At 38.8% G+C, this 20,099-nt stretch overlaps 1 protein-coding gene and 1 long non-coding RNA gene across 5 annotated transcripts in view; one reads left to right on the top strand and one right to left on the bottom strand.

The window, feature by feature from the left end:
* The window catches only part of eIF3e (eukaryotic translation initiation factor 3 subunit e), a 39,147-nt gene extending 24,848 nt beyond the window's left edge, over positions 1-14,299 (top strand). For both annotated transcript variants that reach the window (XM_068356833.1, XM_068356834.1), the window contains 7 exons: positions 2,686-2,796; positions 3,037-3,159; positions 6,297-6,489; positions 6,790-6,926; positions 9,733-9,968; positions 10,134-10,368; positions 14,158-14,299. In XM_068356833.1, the coding sequence (XP_068212934.1) occupies positions 2,686-2,796; positions 3,037-3,159; positions 6,297-6,489; positions 6,790-6,926; positions 9,733-9,968; positions 10,134-10,368; positions 14,158-14,184 (1,062 nt within the window). In that variant the 3' untranslated portion in view covers positions 14,185-14,299. The remainder of the gene's footprint in view (positions 1-2,685; positions 2,797-3,036; positions 3,160-6,296; positions 6,490-6,789; positions 6,927-9,732; positions 9,969-10,133; positions 10,369-14,157) is intronic.
* Positions 13,496-20,099, bottom strand: part of LOC137625887 (uncharacterized) — a 199,960-nt gene continuing 193,356 nt past the window's right edge. For all 3 annotated transcript variants that reach the window (XR_011040934.1, XR_011040936.1, XR_011040937.1), the window contains exon 4: positions 13,496-13,606. This is a non-coding gene — a long non-coding RNA (uncharacterized lncRNA). The remainder of the gene's footprint in view (positions 13,607-20,099) is intronic.

Here is a 20,099-nt window from a genome sequence, read left to right as displayed (position 1 = left end):
TGGAGAAGCAAGTCAGTGTTCGCGTCTTTTTATCTAAAGGATGTCCAGTCTCTTTACGAGGACTGCTACACACTGGGACCATTCGTAGCAGCGAGTGCAGTAGTGGGTGAGGGCTCAACCACTACAATTCCCTAATTCCATATCCTTTTATTCTTTCTCTTGAAATGTTTTTTAATGTTGTTTTTATGGGTTGTCCGGAAGGCCAAGAAGCCTTTCGCATCCTGGTTGATTTGGCGGGTGGTCAGTCATTTCTTGAGAGCGCCTAGATTAGGGGTTTGATGAGGTCCTGTTGTATGGGTTGCAACCCTTGATACTTCAGCTCCTAGGGGTCGATCAGCATCCTAAGAGGATCGCGAGGCTCCGTAAGGAAGTCGTACTTATAAGGCAGAGTAATCGTTCAAGTCGACTTCCTTACCAGGTACCTATTTATTTTGTTTTTGTTATTTTGATAACTTCTAAAATGAAATAAAAACTCTTAGCTCATAAAATGTAAACATATATTACTGGTCTCTACCCACCATCCTGGGTGTGAATCAGCTATATATTCACCGGCTAAGTTAAATATTTAAAAATGATATTTTAATTATAAAATAAATTTTTGAATATACTTACCCGGTGAATATATAAATTAAATGACCCTCCCTTCCTCCCCAATAGAGACGCAGTGGGACGAGGAGAAAATTGAGTCTTTGTTTACATAGAGCTTGGTATCTGGCCGACAGATGGCGCTGTTGGGCACACCCGCAACCTGTATAGCGATCGCTGGCGAGTTTTTTCTGTACAGTTTGTCTGTCGAGCAACAGAGTTGCAGCTATATATTCACCGGGTAAGTATATTCAAAAATTTATTTTATAATTAAAATATCATTTTTAAATATCTTTCTAGAATGTTTACCAGTTTGCTTTTTAAAGAACCTTCCATCCAGAATAGTGTGAGATTCAAAACAACACACAAATCTCAGGGTATAAATCATGGAAATTAGAATTTTTGATTAAAATAACAGTATGTCCATACTTGCCCATGATTCAAGGACATTGATATGAAGAAATATTGAATGCAGGATAGTTACATAGTAAGGAAGAAACTAAAGCAATAGAAATTAGAAGAAAAGAAGGCAAGTACACATGAAAAAACGAACAATACTGATACTGATATCAAACAAATTTGTCTGGTGATCCAGGTTTCGTATAGGGACTTCATTACTTGGCACAGGAAGGCAGAACACAATTCAGTTATTCATGGATTACTGAAACATTGGATGCCTCTAATTATGAAATATCCTCCCTTGCTGTCAAGTTTACACTTTTTTTTTTGGCTTACTACCTGTAGTTAATGAAGTATAGTACTGTCTTGTATTTCAGAATCCTTGGAGTTAATGGACTATTGTATCGTACTTTCATAGAAGCTTCCATTTTTGGAAGCTAGGTCCATATTCTCGAGCACACTTAGCCTTCATCATACAGATCCCTCAGGATATAAGGATATAAGTTTTACAGGCTAGCAAAGAAGGAAACTTTTTTACCCTACCTCTTTTTATCTTGCAATTGCTTTTGTTTTCCCAAAGTTTCAAGGGACTGGTCGGAATTGCCTCCCTGGCCTCAGCACCTGTAGTCCATTTCTTTTAGCAAGGCATATTTGCACCGACTCGCAGTGATGCCCTTTTAGCTCGGAAAAGTTTCCTGATCGCTGATTGGTTGGACAAGATAATTCTAACCAATCAGCGATCAGGAAACTTTCCCAAGCTAAAAGGGCACCACTGCGAGTCGGTGCAAATATGCCTCGCTAAAAGAAATGGACTCTAGTCATTTTGTAAAGCATGAATTGCAAGTACTGTACATCAATCTATAAAGGCTTTCCACATACTAATTATAGATATCTTACCATATAACTTATGATCTAATTGGAGGTATGAAATCCTTTTTTTCCTAGCTATATGACTTCAAGAGTTTTAAGTAACCCACTTTATTTCAAAGTGACTTCAAAAGGTTTGGTGCAGGGCAACCTTTTGTCTATAGCCATCCAGTCCACCTTCTGAGTGAAATAATGTACTTTATTTTAGGCTACCAAAGCCTCTGAAACTTGTCCAACCTTGGTACTTTCGCGATCATGTAATTTTTGTTTCTATAATGTTCAGCTTTCACTTTCATACTCAAGTAGGTAATTAATTATTTTATTAATATTATTACATTATAACTACTAGCTAAGCTATAACCCTAGTTGAAAAAGAAGGATGCTATAAGCCTAAAGGCTGCAATAAGGAAAATAGCCCTATGGGGAAAGGAAATAGACATTGTGCCTGAGTGTACCCTCAAGCAAGAGATAAGCAATAAGCTGTGATTCTTGAAATGTTAATATAATTTAAAGAAAATATTTCATCACAACAAACCATTGCATTGTCATTGTTCTTGCTCCTTTATGTCCCCTGGACATAAATGTTCCAACTTCATAGCAGAATAAAGTACTTAAAGTAATTTTTCACACATCCAGGAAATCTTAATTTTGTTTTGTTAGGGAAATACAAAGTAAACAGTTGTAGATACTATAATTTGTATTTTTAGACATAATTATTTGCAAAAAAATAAGCTATTTAAATTTTTATCCTTCAACTTAAGAATTATGGTTCATGAAAGTATTTTATTAAGTGACTTCATATTGTTTTCTAATCTTTTGTGTTAATAATTTCAGAGTGAAACTGACCCAATCTTCAAAATATTTGGTGACCAAGAGGTACAAAAACAACTGCAATCATCCCGAGATCATCGAACTCTCATGCAGTTCCTTATAGACAATCACAATGTAAGAAAAACTCATGGTTTTGTAAAGCTTGTATAACCACTAATTGAAGATTTAATACCCAAGACTTTTTTAATTTTAATTCACCCTTCAGCATTTCTTGTATAGGATGTGTTAGTACACCTTGCTTTTAATGAAAGGTATATACAAACATGAATGTACAGTATTAGGAATAATTTGATGCATAAGTTTTTTTTTTTTTCATTCTCATATTATTTTGAAATCATAAGCCTTTTATTTCAGTTTCGACCGGAGATGTTAGACACCCTGTTCGCATTTGCAAAGTTTCAGTATGAATGTGGTAACTACTCTGGAGCAGCTGATTATCTCTATCTACATCGTGGTCTTGTACCTGTCAATGACAAGGTAAGTAGAGATCTATATTGCTATTTATTTTTCTTATTGCTGAATGGTTGGGTGTTTTTGTAGTGTATTACTGAGGTTATTACAATTTTTTGCCCTATTAAGTATAACAAACTGTTTCCCCACATTTTGCTTACTAGATAGAAGAAACTCTATTTGATAATAATGGCTACAAAGCTTTCCTGTCAGTTTTTATTCTCCGTTTGGTAGACTGGCAATTCACAAATATTTATAACATCAAGTTCTTTGGTTCTATCCTAAAAGTCTAAATTTATTCATCAAGTTGTAATTTAGCCATGGCAATACATACTTGGAGTAACCCTTCTTATGGGCCATTATGATTAGCCATCATTGAGCTGTACCTATACTAATTCAAATCATCTTCCTTTAATAGAACTATGCTTTCAGCGAAGCTTGGTACACCTCTTAAAACTTGGAACAAGGTGACGATGGTTACTGCTGGGTGACGGGGAAGCCCCTCCCACCTGACAGGCCAATGAGCCCTGACTTTTGCTTTCATCTGCCGGATAGTAGACATATTTCTACCTCCTCAATTGGCTATTTTCTTCTTGCTTTTAGATAATTTTGTTTGCTGATAGTCATTGGCATGGGATATTTAAACGGGAGGACAAATTTCCAGTGGTTTCCTGTAGCTGTGTGACAGTCTTGAAACTGGTAGACGAAAATAACCATGCATGGGAGGTAAATCAGTTGTAGTTTGCGGATGATACTGTACTGGTTGCGGACGCACAAGAGAAGCTTGGCCGATTAGTGACAGAATTTGGAAGAGTGTGTGAAAGAAGGAAGTTGAGAGTTAATGTGGGTAAGAGTAAGGTTATGAGATGTACGAGAAGGGAAGGTGGTGCGAGGTTGAATGTCATGTTGAATGGAGACTTACTTGACGAGGTGGATCAGTTTAAGTACCTGGGGTCTGTTGTTGCAGCAAATGGTGGAGTGGAAGCAGATGTACGTCAGAGTGAATGAAGGATTCATTGTTGGGGGCAGTTAAGGGAGTAGTAAACAATAGAGGGTAGGGCATGAATGTAAAGAGTTCTGTATGAGAAAGTGATTGTACCAACTGTGATGTATGGATCGGAGTTGTAGGGAATGAAAGTGACGGAGACAGAGAACTTGAATGTGCTTGAGATGAAGTGTCCAAGGAGTATGGCTGGTGTATTTTGAGTAGATAGGGTTAGGAACGAAGTCGTGAGGGTGAGAACGGGTGTAAGAAATGAGTTAGCAGCTAGAGTGGATATGAATGTGTTGAGGTGGTTTGGCTATGTTGAGAGAATGGAAAATTGCTGTCTGCTAAAAGGTGATGATGCAAGAGTTGATGGGAGAAGTACAAGAGGAAGGCCAAGGTTTGGGTGGATGGATGGAGTGAAGGAAGCTCTGGGTGATAGGAGGATAGATGTGAGAGAGGCAAAAGAGCGTGCTAGAAATAGGAATGAATGGCGAGCGATTGTGACACAGTTCCGGTAAGTCATGCTACTTCCTCCGATTCCTTAGTTGACTGTGGAGGTAGCAGCAGTAGGAGATTTAGCGTTATGAAGCTTCATCTGTGGTGGATAATGGGGGAGGGTGGGCTGTGGCACCCTAGCAGTACCAGCCGAACTCGGTTGAGTCCCTTGTCGGGCTGGGAGGAATGTAGAGAGGAGAGGTCCCCTTTTTTGTTTCATTTGTTTGATGTTGGTTATCCCCCAAAATTGGGGGAAATGCCTTGGTATATGTATGTACTGTATATAGGTATTGCAGTTCTGTGTTTCTTATAAGTGAAATCGCGCAAGCGCGGATTTACTGTATTTTCTTTTACATTTGTACAGTATATTTCTTAATGCCTTTCTTTTTTCAAAACTTTATGAATGTTTTTTCGAGAAAGTTGACCAATCACAGAGGCAGAAGCCTGACATGGTAGGGGCGAGTGTTGGAAAATGAGTATCACACCCAATAGGGAGGGGTATATATTTATTCAAATTAAGGAGTCAAACCTGTTCCTTCCAAAAGTATTGAAATAATTCCTTTTATCATAAAAATTATTTGTTCATATTAACACAATGATAATGCAAGCGCCAGCCTCCCTTACCATGAGCGTATTCTTTAAACATCGGCAACTCTGTTTTGATGAGAACTGAGAAGGGCATAATCCCACAAGGTCCTATGTGATATGACTTTATGAGAACTGAACAAGAATCCTGGAAGGTCTTCTATGACTTGATGAATAAAAGGGTCGTACCGTCTGCACCTCAAGCTGTGCACTGTTGGCATTACTTGGTCTTTGCAGTACAGTATTCATTCAGCTCCAGTTACACCTATCTTTTAGCTTTTTTAATTTTACCTTTATTCGTCTTTCTGCCATCTTGCAATTCTTTTCTTTTAACTTTCACTTCAGTTTTTGTGTGAGGTTTTCCCTAATTTCACTTTGCCTCCGGATTAATTTAACTTAACATCAGCATTTACCATGTGTAAATAACATGTTGCTTTTTACTTTCAATTTCATTGTACCTGTACAATATATTGATTATAAAGTTCCCATATTATTAATCTTGTACAGTAGTTTTATTTTAAAATGAAATTGATTATACAGTAAGGATAATAGTATCTTTCAACTCTTTCTTATGAATAACAAAGAAGCAGCAGTGATTTCATTGTCAAAACATATTTTAGGGGGACAAAAAGCAAGGATGGCAGTATTTTACATCTTTCATATGGATAACAAACAGGAATAACTTCATTGTCATAAAGTGGCTGTTTCAGTTTTGAATGCCTAGCTTTGTTACTATATGAGTTTTTTTTTTAGTAAAATAGATTTATTCTGAGAGATTTTAGCACTACAAATTACCTGCGTACGACATTTATAAGAAGAATGTGAGTAGAAGTAATAAAGTTTTTATCATGTCTTGCTGTGTTGTATTTTCTGAATCTTAGTGATGCAGCTTTACTGTACAGTACTTCCTAGAATGAAAAATGTGCAAGTTGATGGGAAAACATTTTATGAACATTGTGTGTAAATGTTAGTGTAGTTGGTTGTCAACTTTATATATAGAACAAGTGTACCTTAAGATAATTGTTGAGTAAATGTTTAGAAGGGCTGTAATCCCTTCTCTCTGTTATGTTGCTTTATCATGCCCCTCTTTTAACAGAACTTTCTGAATGGTTTATGGGGAAAGTTGGCTTCTGAAATTTTAACTCAGAATTGGGAAAATGCTCTTGAGGATCTTAATCGTCTGAAGGAATTCATTGAGAGCAATCTCACCACCTCCCCCCTGCAAGCACTTCAGCAACGTACTTGGCTTATTCACTGGTCTCTCTTCGTATTCTTCAATCATAACAAAGGTTAGGTGAAGTCTTATTGAACTTAATTTGTTTAACTGATCTTTCGCTTCAGATGTTGTTTGTGTTAACTTATCGCTAATTAGTTTTGTAACTGATCTTTGACTTCAAATGTGTTAACTTGCTTATTTCTTACAAACATGACCTTTGAAGACTTTAATCTTGATCGTTGCATTGGAATAATATTATTTAAATGTTTATATTTTAACAGCAACAATATATCATTAATGACATATCAGTTTTTAAAAAGAATTCTATATGTAATTTATAAAACATCTGTGGTTGTGTGTTTTAATATTTCAGGTCGAGAATTGATCATAGAGATGTTTTTGTACCAGCAGCCATATTTGAATGCTTTGCAAACTATGTGCCCTCATGTTTTGAGGTATCTTGCAACTGCAGTTGTTATAAATAAGAACAGTAGAAGAGCTGCAATGAAGGTAAGGCAATCACTCGAAATATTTGGTTTTTTGATCATTGGTTTCACTTGATCATTGGTTTCACATTACTATAAGGAATGTTGCAGGCTACAGTAAATGGATTACTTTATATGAAAATGTGACATCCTGTAGTTTGTATAATTTTCTTGATCTAAAGGGCTTTTATTAAATAGTATTCAAAGCTCAAGACCATCATTTATATGAACCTTCCCTGATGTTCATATGCCTACGTCAAAAGCTCAGTTTATCGACATTTAACCCCCACATCATTTAGATATCTACCTTTTACAAAGTATAAAATTGCTGATTACATAGACTACAGTATGAAAGCATGTATTTTATCAGGAATTCTTTCAATATAAGTAAAAATTTGTGGAATATTTAGTTCAAAATAAAATTACTAAATGACAGGCGAATGACAAATGAATTTGGGTTAATTAATTAGATCCTTTAAAAGTATAATTGTTCCAACGCGGAGTACTTACCTCGAACTACTTTCTTACGTGTATCTGGGTTCTCCTCCCTATCCGACCAAGAATTTTGCGCAGTCCCCCCTATCTCCGTTTCCCTTGTTGTGTAACTTTTAGTTTGATACGTAATTTAAAGTAGAACAGATATATTTAAAACCCTTTGTTTTTAGATTATGAAAGATATAATAGAATAGTTTTGCAATTTTAAAAAAGGCCAGGTTTTTTTTCCTTTTTTTAGCTATTTACCGCTATAGTACTGTACAGTACATTATTATAGTACTGTTGTGTATATTTTAGTGTGATACATAATGAAGAATAGAACAGTATACTTAGAAACCATTTTTTTTTTTATTTTGGTGTATGCCAATCAGCCCATTTACCTTAACTTCAGTATTTCATGTTGTAATTATGATTATTGTATTCTTCAATCTTAGCTGACATGTCCCAGAATTTACAAGCTATCAATGATAATATAGTCAGTCCTCCTTATTAGCTGGGTTAGGTAAGTCTGGCGAGAATCCGTGAATACTTGCTGTCCTAGGGTGAGTTAACTCCTAACCTACGAACTCGCTACAAGCGGTCGACTAACACCCAAAGTATTGCCTAATATTGTTTTTACTTGGTTTCTGTCACAATATAAGTATTATATTAATAAATGAATACATTCAATTAGTGTACAGTACATGAAAATGTGTACTAAGTACACGTTAACACTAAGGTACACATAATGTGAATCATTACCACACTTATACCTACATATGGTGTTTTCGACAGGTCAACTCGCGCCATTGAAACTCTCTGTACTCATAGCCTATATCTACATTACTACTGTAAAGTATGGTATTTTATATACAGTATTGTACAGTAGCTAATATAACAATAACATTGCAGTATTACACAATGAATATACTAATACAATAAAAAGTATCAGTACAACATCACTAACCATGTATGTACGAAGTTTTATGCAGTGTGAAGTATGATGCAACTCTTTGACCTGTTGATGTTTTGTTGGATGGAGTAGCGTAATGTACAGTACATATCACGTTTTATTCTAAAATCTATATAACACTGGATATGTATAGATTTTTACATCACAATGTGATACTACACGAAAAAGACCAAAGCAGAAACACACACGACGAGAAATAATGGAAGGCTGAGGCTTTGTAAATGAAAGATGGGGTATTGTACTGTGTGGAGAGGGTAAACATCGCAAAGCATGCTGGGTGCTAAGGAGCACAGTCAGTTTGAAGTGTTTGAGCAGTGAGAGTACTTATTGTAAAACCACGAAAGTGTTTTTTTTTATTTAATAGGTTATACGGTTCTCTGTATCACGAACAATCAAAATTGCAAAGAAAGAACCTGTGAATAGGGAGGGCTGACTGTATATAACAGGTTAATGCAGTAAATATTTCAATGGAAAAATAAAAACAGCCACAGTTAACTGTAATGAATTAGAAAAAAAGTCAGACAAACTGGAGAAGGAATACATTTCAATCTCAATAAGTTTTATCATGTACATTAGGTATTTGGCTTTGTGGTTTCTTTTTACAGTTTTCCAAACTTTCCATAGTAGGTCTAAGCTAAAGAATTCTTAATCATCATATATACCGGGTCCTGGTCTGACAACCCTTGAAATAGGGGACTGCAACATTGGTACAGACTGGACTCAAAATTGATCTCTGGAAAGGATCTTTTACTTAGGACACTTTCATGGCTGTTCAACTCAATTTTATATTTTTCTCTTGATTTTTCAAGGATTATACAAATGAAGGTGGGGCACAGGAATATTGCTACTGTAGATTTAAATATTAAGGTAAAGAATAGATAATGTAATAGAAAGTATATATGGGGTCAGTACTTTGTAAATAAAAAAAAACATGCATTCTGCCCATAAAAACCTTTAACCCCAGTAAAAAAAAAAAAAAGCCTGGGCTGGATTTTGCATAATATTCATGTCAAATTCCTTTGCACTTGCGTAACGTTAATGTTGAATAGTTGATATAGGTATTTCTTTTTACCTTTACTCGACTTATAGCTAAAACAACCTGCTGTTGCAAATTCTTTAAACGAGCTCTTTGCAAGTTTAGTTTTCACACCTTCCCTCTTTTAGTTTGATTATTCTTTTACTAGGATAATACACAGAGCTATGATTCCGGCTGATAGGAGCCTTCTTGAGCATTATACACACCTTTATGAAGAATTTTATATTTAAGTAAAGCAATAAGGAAAAGGGCAGTAAACGATAGATAATGCTGTAACAGTACAGATGAAGACTTATAAAATCTTTTTGTTTGAACTTTAGTTCTTATTTGTAATTCTAAATTTTGCAGGATTTGGTCCGGGTCATTCAGCAAGAAAGTTACACTTACAAAGACCCGATCACAGAGTTTTTGGCTCATCTTTATGTAGATTTTGATTTTGATGCTGCCCAAGAAAAATTGCAGCAGTGTGCCACAGTCTTAGAAAATGATTTCTTCCTGGTGGCTTGTCAAGATGACTTCATTGAAAATGCCAGGTTGATGATTTTTGAGTTGTTCTGCAGAATACATCAGTGTATCAGTATAAAGTAAGTACAATTTTCCTTGTAGCCTGCATACTCAAGTTGATTTATATCTACATCATACCATTTCTGTTCAAGTTACTCATGGGCATACAAATATTTATTTTATTATGTCACAACACGTATAACAGAGGTACATTATGCTAATCCTTACTGTAATCGTTTGCACAGCATGTTAGCTGAGAAGTTGAACATGACCCCTAAGGATGCTGAACGGTGGATTGTAAATCTCATTCGACAAGCCAAGTTAGATGCCAAGATAGATTCCCAGCAAGGTCACGTAGTTATGGGTACACAGGCTGTATCTCCTTATCAGCAGTTGATAGAAAAGACAAAAACTTTGAGTTTCAGGACACAAATGCTTGCCATTAATGTGGAGAAGAAAGCTACGGCTAGGTACAACGAGGTAGGTAAAATTTATGGTCCTGAATCCCATAGACTGTCTTCTCTGTTGTTTGAAGAAAATTCTTTCCCTTATTTGGAATCGGTTTATGCATTGAATTATGGCTGCAATGTATTTTTTAAGGAAGAATAAGGATATGTATGTAATTTATAAGAATTTAATACCGTTAATTAAGGATCCCCAAGTTGTTTATATATACTATTGTATATATAAAATGAACCCATAAAAGTATTATATTTTCATCATTGCAGATAGCACTTATCAACTTACTTTACTAAGTATAATTTTATGAAGTTACTCAAAAAGTAATTATTTAAAATCATTACTAGTTTTTATCATGTTTTAAATGTTTGGATTCGTTTAATGACTAAAAATTTTAATTTTGTTTCAATTGACAATACTGTATCTCGGTTAGTGGTGGCTAAACTTAAGAAATTATTCTTTATGAAGGGAGACGTGTCAGTAATGTGGTTAAGTAATCTAAATTAGTAATATGGTAGTTTAATAAGGGATGTAATGGTTTTGTCAAGGAATTTTTTTTTCCTTATTTATAATAGCTTTTGATACCTAATTTTCCTTTCTTTTCTACAATTATAAATACCTTGATGTAGGTATGAAGTTTAAACATTAATATTGAAGATAATTCTGATAAATGATTCTTGATAATTCTGAGACATAATTCGTATTTGCCTTTTGCATTTGCTGTACAGTAAATATTATGTCACGCTTGAATTTGTGTTTTGTAATATTTTGAACATGTATAATACTTGATTGTCAATTTCTACCATGGTTTTCTCAGTCAGCATTTTTATATATTTCTAGCTTTAGAATGAAAACATTCTGGCATATATATAAAGCTCCACCTCATAAAAAAGGAATGTTCTCTAATTAGCTCGCACATTCTCATAATTTTCCATATCAATTTGCTGTTAATGTTTTTCTTCATAATGACAAAAATACAAAGCTCAAAGAATTTCATGATCTTTAGTGAAAAATCAGTATGTTAAAGGCTATTGCTTTTAACATATTTAACAGGAATATTACAAAAGTTGAAATAGATTTTAGCCCACTAATCTGGAAATTATTTTTGTAAATTACATACAAAGTTACTGGCACCAGCATGAAAATTTCTATGCACTAGTTGACCATTTTATCACAAACCAATTTTATTTATAATTGTTACATGTCAAGAATTCCTCATGTCTTTGTCAAGGATTGGAGATTCCCTCCTCGAATATTCTATAAAATAAACGGGGAACAGTCTATGATATTTGCTCTGGTTAAATAGTTGACCCAGACACAAAGGGGTTTCTTCAACATAAGGAATATGGCTTTAAGAATACTAGATTATCACAGAACTAATGATATTAAGGAATACATTAAAGTGCTTTCATAAATGTTGTTAAGTGTGTGTACACTTGCGTGATCAATTCCTTACATCAACAGTAAGCAATGGCTGGAAGTTGATGTCAGAGATAGCGTAGGTTCCTACTGAAGTGTCATCAGGACCATATTTTATCACTGGTTTTATTGCTGAAGCATCTTTGAAAGTAATTTCATGTAGTTTGTACAATTGGTTCTTAACCCTCTAGTGATCCGATGATGCGTTAAGTATATTTTGCAGTGAGTGATCCAATGGGGCGAATTGTTCAACTCGTGTGAAGCCTAAAAGAAATCGATAGTAACAGTGCATGTGCAGCAGGCCTATGCTGTTCTCTCATGTGACTTATGTTTTCAATGTATTTTTTAAGTCTCGTTTTGTCGTAATATTAATTAAATTTATGGTTAAATTTGTTTTAACTGCGTTATAAATTATTAGAACACGTTGCACAGTAAATATAAAGAGGAGAAAGAAATTAATTTTATGAGAAAATGACCCCGTTTGCCTTGTCTTTCTGTCCCACATGATCTACTTTTGTATTTGACTGTATGCATATATCTATTTTTTGCTTATATATTTTCATTTTGCATTTGCAAGAACTCGGATATTTAATGATTTTTTTTTGTCCTACCGAAAAAACTTTAATTTGCTTGGTCCCCAACATGGATGCTGTATATTTTTTTTTTATACACCAATTTACACTCTAGTAGAAAAATTGTCTCGGCGGGTTTCTGCGATGTAAATAAATGTAATATACATGTCTCGTGCATGATTACGAAACCCACTCTTTGTATTTTTATATGGTATATAAAACAACGTAAAAGTATTAACGCTTCTACACAAAAAATTTTATCGCTGATACTCAAAACAAAATTGCAAAACTCACTCCGGTTTCTAACAGTAATTGCTCAATATTTTTCCAATACATACTGTTTATTTTTTTATCAATTTTATTGGAAATTTAATCGGCTTTACAATTTTATTTTTAATAATTTAATTTTTACATCGTAACAATGAAAAACATTAATGTAAGTACTGTAGGTTTAATTTTTACATCGTAACAATGAAAAACATTAATGTAAGTACTGTAGGTCTGATATGAAATTTTTGCTTCGAATGTGATAAATTATTCATTTATACCTCGCTTACTAATACATTTATTGGAAAGAGGTTGCATCCGCGTGAAAGATCTACAATTCTACACATTTTGTGTTGGAAAAAAATCCTCATATTTTTTTCATTCCTAAAAAAATATACAAGATTTCATTAAAAGAAAAAAATTAATGTTCAACACTTTTTTCAAAAATTTTTTAGCATTCCAATTTTTTTTCCCCATCAGTACAAAGTTTATTCTTTTGCCAATATAATGCAACAAACCAGAAGCCTTAATCTGTTAAAGTTTGGATGCACAGGCTAAAAAAAAAAAAAAATTGTTTGAACGTTATTTTCGTTGAAAGCCACGTGTGCACTACCTCATCACGACTTTTGTAAGGACATATTGACGCAAAGGGCCTCGGTTAGATTTTGTCAGTTGTTTCTGTCTTGAGTTAAATAAGTACTGTACTTGCAAATACTTCACTCAAGATTTTTGATATCTGCAATCTGCTGATGCCAGTAGAGAGAACCTCTTAATCAACCTATAATACCAGTTGGAGAAATACTCTGCAGTTTATTTTTACTATTAAGTATATCAAGATATGAAATTTCTATATCTTGAACAATTCTGAATAGATTGAATTTCCATTGGAATTTATTTAAATTGCTTACAAGTTGACTATTTGATTGATAATTTCTTTGTAGAAACAGGTTTTCATTACTGAAGTAATAATCTTTGTCCATCGTCTCTCTTCATAACTTTATCTGAAAATTAAAAAAAGTCAGTGAAACATCATTAATAGTAATAGGCATGTTCTAAATACAGGTAAATTGGTCATGCCATCATCAGTGCAACTAATGCATGAACTATCGATTTGTTTTTCTGCAAATATATCTGCACTGTAGACCTACAATTGAAAGGGGGGGGGGGGTAATTTACTCTTGAAAATGTGGATGACATATCCAGGTGTATTTAATATAACTATAGAAAATCCACAAACCTATGTTTCCCCTTATTACATTCCTAGACCCTTCTCAAACATACTAGTGTATATTGAAAATTCACAAATACATGCTCCCCTTGTTATGCTCTTCAGACCCCTATTTCTTTTAACATAAGTCCTTTTCTCTTTTAAATAATATGATTGGTGTGAAAGCTGTGAAAAATGTTAAAACTAAACTAGCATAGTTTTAATTATAACAGCAAATGTTATAAAGATGATCAGGGAATTTGTGTTATTGCACTTAACTAATATTTTAAAATATAACTAATCTTTTTAATTATAAACTTTTTAATGTTTCATTTTTTTTTTCAGGGACCAAGCTGGGCTGTTCAGAGTTGAAAGTAAGAAGAACTCTTTTAGCCAATAAAAATCCTATAAAATATTGGTGGAAAAAAAAAAAGCATTTCCTTGTATTTGATTACTGCAATTTTAAGAAATAAACTGAGTGATAGGACTGGTTTTTCATTCATAACATTACGTCAGTAATACTTTAGATGAAATATCACATTTTCTAGTTATTCCTAACTACACAAACCAGTCCTTTAATAAGTTTATGATTATGAAAAAGCTGGAAACTCCTGTTGAAACTTTTAACCATGTTGCTGTAATTGCTGTAGCATGAAGAGTGAAGTGGTACCCACATGTCAGGCAGCGAGACCCTGATTTTGACCTTAGCATAGGACTAGTGGGTTATTTGAGGCAGCCAGTGGAACTTGAAAGACTGGTTTGAACAGTTAGGAAAAATACAAATTACTTTTTGAGCTCAAGCCATGACGTCCTGATGGAAGGTTCCTTCGGTAGCTTCCTGAGGGTATATATGACTACAGTACAGTGATATTCCCAGAGAATTAAACTAAAGGTTTCACAGAATTCTAACTTCTGGCACGAGTACCCATAAGGTTTCCCTTTAGGATATCGTATAATAACAGGGGACGTATGCTTGACACGCCACATAGCTATCTGCACCCCACATAGCGTTTACGCTTCGAGGGGGAAGTGTGGCAGGTATCAGGAGGAGCCGTTACAAAACTCTCCTCCTGCGTTCCTGTTACGGTACCTAGCGATGTAAACAAACGGCCGCCATCTTGGTTTACGTCACATTTGCGTGCTTCATTCCTGTTTCTGTAGCGATCCTGACAGTGTTTTTTCCCAGTGTTCGCTATTTTATTGCATCATGTCGCAATCTTCAGCCTCGCCTTCTGGAAAGTCGAGTACCATATTCTTGTATTGTATAAATAAGCTCCAGCCGTAAAGTAACGACTTTTTATCTTTAAATCTTGTGTTTTGTGGCTGATCTGTGCCCCGACCGGAGGCGTCATGTTTTGACGCAGTTGCTCGCCTCTCATACTTTATTTAGTTAGCCAGAGCAACCTTCCCAGTCTTATAACTAATCACTTCATTAGTTATTTAATCTTCATTGCTAGGAGTTAGTTATATTATGCGTTGGTATTCGTTTAGGTTTAGGCAACTATGTTGGCCTCCCCTATGCTAGATTGCTAGCCTAGCCCCTAGCCTCGATAGCCTAGTGTTCATGTTTACTTCTTGCATGATATAATAAGTGTTCCTAGTGTTATTTTATAAATGAAGACATAGGCATTTATACAAACAAGATTCAGTGATTGCACAGATGTTATTTCGCCTTGGGGGAGTACACAATGGGTTTCGGTGATTTTGGTAGTTGCCTCCCTACGCTGGGGCTTTTGTATACTCCCTTACCTCCCCAGTTACCTTACCTAAGGTAATCTCCCTCTGAGGTAGCCTAGGTTACATCCTACCCCTCCTTACCTCAATATGCTTTCGGGTAAGGTTAGGCTAGGATTTTTCCTACCCCACTCCTTGCCATAGTTCATGCGCTTTGAGTTTGGGACGGAACTTCAGAGTACCAGTCGTTCGCCCCCAGCCCCCATTAGGAGAATGTACTCTCCTTCGGGTCCCTGCTGGAGGGTGAAGGTGGTGGGGCTCTGCCCTTCCCCCTAATCCACACTTGGTTGGGTTAAGTCCCGTCGTCCCTGTGGCCTAGCGACTTGTCCTCCCCCTGCCCTTCCTGGTCTAGAAGACTAGCTCACCTAGCCTAGGTTAGGCAGTCAGTGGGATTCTGCTTCTTTATAGTTTAGGACTTGACATTAGTGCTGTACCTACTCTATGCTAACCTACCCTAGGCTGGAGAATGGACTCTTCCTACCTAGACAGGCTAGCCCTGAACAGAATCTCCCCCCTCTGGGGTTGTAGGTGGAAACTACGCTCCCCACAAACACCCCTTCAGGACACTCCCCTCCCCTTCTATCCCTTTGGTGTCTGCTTAGCCTTCACACCCCTGTCTGCCGTCCTTCAACTCCACTGAGTGCCGGTGGGTTGCCGGTTCGACTCGGTCCTTTCGTTGGTTAGTCCGTACTATTATGCTGCCCGCATATAGTCGAACTATGGGCTAGCATTCGTCGGTCGGTCTGCCGGCGGAGGACCTCCCTTCCATGAGTGTTCTTCAGCCCTCCCTTGGGCCGCCACTGGCAACATAGCCGACTGCCGGCTCTCTGCCGCCGGATGAAAGGTAGCACCCCTCCCTTTCATTTGAACACTCTCTCCTCCTATCCTTTCCCTCTCTCTCTTAGTGCCCGTTCACTGCCACCCCGCACTCTGCCGGCGCCAGCCGTCAGAATCTTCGGTGCCCTACCTGTCACATTGAATGATGTCGGTGTCGGTTGCCGGCGATCTGCCATCACCCAAGGTGTCACCCTCTCTCTCTGCCACATAGACTGATGGCTGGGAAGGGTCCATCATTGATGGGGACCTGCCGGCGCCAGTCGAGCCACCGCCAGGCTGCCGGCACCACCAATCCTGGCGTTACAGTGGACAGTCACTCCTCCCTCCTGCCAGCCCCATGCCGGCAGCTAGTATTGTGCAGCTATGGATAATAGCCAGTACTCCTATGGTATAGTTATACTCTAGACAGAAAACTATTATGTATAGTTGTACAGCATATTCTGCACTTCCTTGTGCAGTCTCTTGCCGGGACCTAATCTGATAAGGGGGCTTAGCTTATCCCCTCCCCCCTTTTTTTTCTTATACACTGAATAAATTCAGCTTCCCCCTCTTACTGTACCTAATTCCCTGGATGAAGCCTAAGCTTGGCTCATCCAGCACAGATGTTCTTCCTCCCCCTAGGGCCCATGACGGTTCTTGAATTAGTCACAGTATGGGGTCACGGCAATTGGCTGGGCGGGATGCACAAATATGTGTCTTTCCTACCTCCTTTCCGGCTTAACTATCCTAAGCCTATATACACTGGAATCTTATAAGTTTACAAACTTATTCTAATGTAAGATTAATGTAAGTCATGTTTGTATTGACTTCCTAATACTCAGAGGATCCTCTTTCTTTTACAGGAGGAGTATGTGAAGTGTGAGAGCGCCTTCTGCAGCGTTCGTCGCCCTAACTTCCATGGCCACCTGGTGTGCCGGACCCACGCTAGCTGTTCCATCACGCAGGGGAACCTTCGCTATTGGGATCCGCAGGCCTGTAACGTCTGCAAGGGTCTGCTTGATGAGGCGTTTGACAAACCTCTGTCAGCAGAGGCTAGGGATAACGCCCGAGAGAAACTGCGCAAGTGGGTGCGTGGGTTTCAGAACTCCACGGGACCCTATCTCCCAAGCAAGAAGATGAGAGCCATGCTCTTCCCTAAGGCATCTGCTGATGCCGTTATCCTTAAGGATGAAATCCCCTGCGTCCAACTAACGGTCGAACCGGATATTGCGGCTGCTCTCCAAGATTGTCATCTCGACGAGGTGGAGAGGATGTCGGATGTGTCTGAAAATACGGAAAGGACCCTCATGACGGAGGGTCAAGAAGAGGAAGAGGATCAGGTGGAAACCCCTGATTCTGAGGGCGAGGTCGCCCATGCGCCCTCCGTGCCTTCCGTCATGGTCTCAGAACCCGTCCCCTCTACATCTGCCACCCCGATACCTGTGATACCGGGCACCCAGGATACCATCCAAGCTCTGGTGGCATTCCTGGACGAGAAGTTCCGCAAGGGGCATGTGGACCTCAAGAGGGAGCTTCTAACCTTGAAGAAGCAGCCGAAGATCTCCGTCAAGGATCTTCCCCCCTGTTCAGTGACCAATCCCTGGAGGCATGCAAAACACATGCCAATCACGACCGGACACATCTTCATCAATGATAAGTTAGGTGCTGTCCCCCTCGAAGAGGTGGAGTTCTACCCTAGCTTCGACGACAACCCGGACTGTTACATCCGTTTAAAGTCCGAACCAGTCTCCAAGGAGGAGACCAAGCCTAAGGAGGTCATAGTGTTTGACCACACCAAGGCTCAAGCTATGCTGGCTGACTGCCTCAAGAGCAGAGGATACACCAACTCCAAGATGCCGGCTCTGAGCAAGAAGCACCCGTCTTTTCTTGCCCCTCCCACCATGGTCTTTCCCTTCGCGGAAAAGGCCCTGAATTCTGTGTTAAAGGCGGTGGAGGAAGCAAAACCCTGCCCTACATTGGAGGAATGTAGGCCTCTCTCCCTCGCCCTACCTCCTGATGATGAAAGCTGGAAGGACATCCAGCTTACCTTCACGGTTGGAAAGCTGGAGGCTGACGCTGCTTGACGTCAGTTTTAATGAGACCTCCCCAAGCTCACCGACTACCTCTTGCGTCAGGAACAGGACATGAAAGAGAGGCTGGCCGCCTCTCTGTCTCTTCAAGTACAACTTGAGACAATGGCCGTGGACATTCGGGTCCCAGGCTACTACATGGTTTTTGCAAAGACCCACCTTGCAACCTTGCTGAAGGACTTGTACAGCTTCATCAAGGCCCAAAGAGCCTGTAGAGATTTCGTGTTTGCGGACGCCACCGTTAAACACGAACCCTGGAAACTGATTTGCTCCAACATCTGGGGCAAATACCTCTTTCCAGTAGACCTGGTGAAAGAGATTGTGGACAAAGCCGCCACTGAGAATCGGAACCTTCTCAACAAGTAGGGCATGTCCTGAAAGAGGAAATCTCGGGATGAGGGTCCGCAGCCTAAGAAGAAGTCCAACAAGCCCCGACACCAGCAGCGTCAGACCAAACGCCAGTTTCCGGCACCCGCTACTCCCCAGCTAGTGGCTCAACCACAGCAGACATTCCAGCTGGTCCCTCAGTCGTTGGTGGCCCAGTCACCAGTTTTCACCCCTGCCTATGAAAGGCAATCCACTACCTTTCGCCCCAAAGGTAGAGGCTCTGGCAAGGACTCCTCTCGATGTCCATCCAGAGGGAGAGGAGGAAGGGGAGCAAGCGGCCGAGGTGGTAAACCCTCGGGAAACCAGAAGCAATGAAGTGCTTCCGGTGGGAGGAAGACTCCGCCTCTTCCAGGATCGTTGGACCTTCGATCCTTGGGCCCACAGCATCGTCAAGAAGAGACTAGGGTGGAGCTGGATAAAACCACCTCCAGTCTTCCACCAATTCTTCCAACCCACAACCCCCATCCTGGAAGAATATGTCCGAGAACTTTTGAACAAGTAGTTGACCAAGAGGGTAAAGTCCACCAGGTTCCAGGGAAGACTGTTTTGTGTTCCCAAGAAAGACTCGGACAAACTCAGAGTCATTCTGGACTTGTCCCCTCTCAACAAGTTCATTGCGAACAACAAATTCAAGATGCTGACTCTTCAACAGATAGGAGCCCTACTGCCTCACAAGGCTTACACTGTCTCAATAGACCTGGCGGACGCATACTGGCACATTCCACTGAATCACCAGGCTTCCTCCTACCTAGGATTCAAGCTTCAAAGAAGACAATACGCCTTCAGGGCTATGCCCTTCAGTCTCAACGTGGCCCCAAGAATCTTCACGAAGCTCGCAGACACAATCGTCCAACAGCTACGCCTTCAAGGCGTCCAGGTGATGGCTTACCTAGACGATTGGCTGGTCTGGGCGACATCGTCAGAAGAATGCTCGCGTGCCTGCAGAAAGGTAACCCAGTTCCTGGAACATCTGGGTTTCAAAATCAACACCAAAAAGTCTCGACTGTCTCCAGCTCAAAAGTTTAAATGGTTGGGAATCCACTGGAACCTTCAGTCACACCATCTTTCCATCCCTCTGAGAAAAGGAAGGAAATAGCCGGATCTGTCAAGAGATTTCTAAAATCCAAACGGACATCAAGACGACAACAGGAACGAGTGCTCGGCTCCCTCCAGTTCGCCTCGGTGACAGACCCAGTGCTACGAGCACATCTAAAAGATGCATCGGGAGTTTGGAGACGAAACGCATCCATCGCTCTTAGA

This window comes from Palaemon carinicauda, chromosome 33 (assembly GCF_036898095.1).
Source record: "Palaemon carinicauda isolate YSFRI2023 chromosome 33, ASM3689809v2, whole genome shotgun sequence".
Lineage (NCBI taxonomy): Eukaryota > Metazoa > Arthropoda > Malacostraca > Decapoda > Palaemonidae > Palaemon > Palaemon carinicauda.
This window is presented reverse-complemented; position numbering and strand designations above follow the sequence as displayed.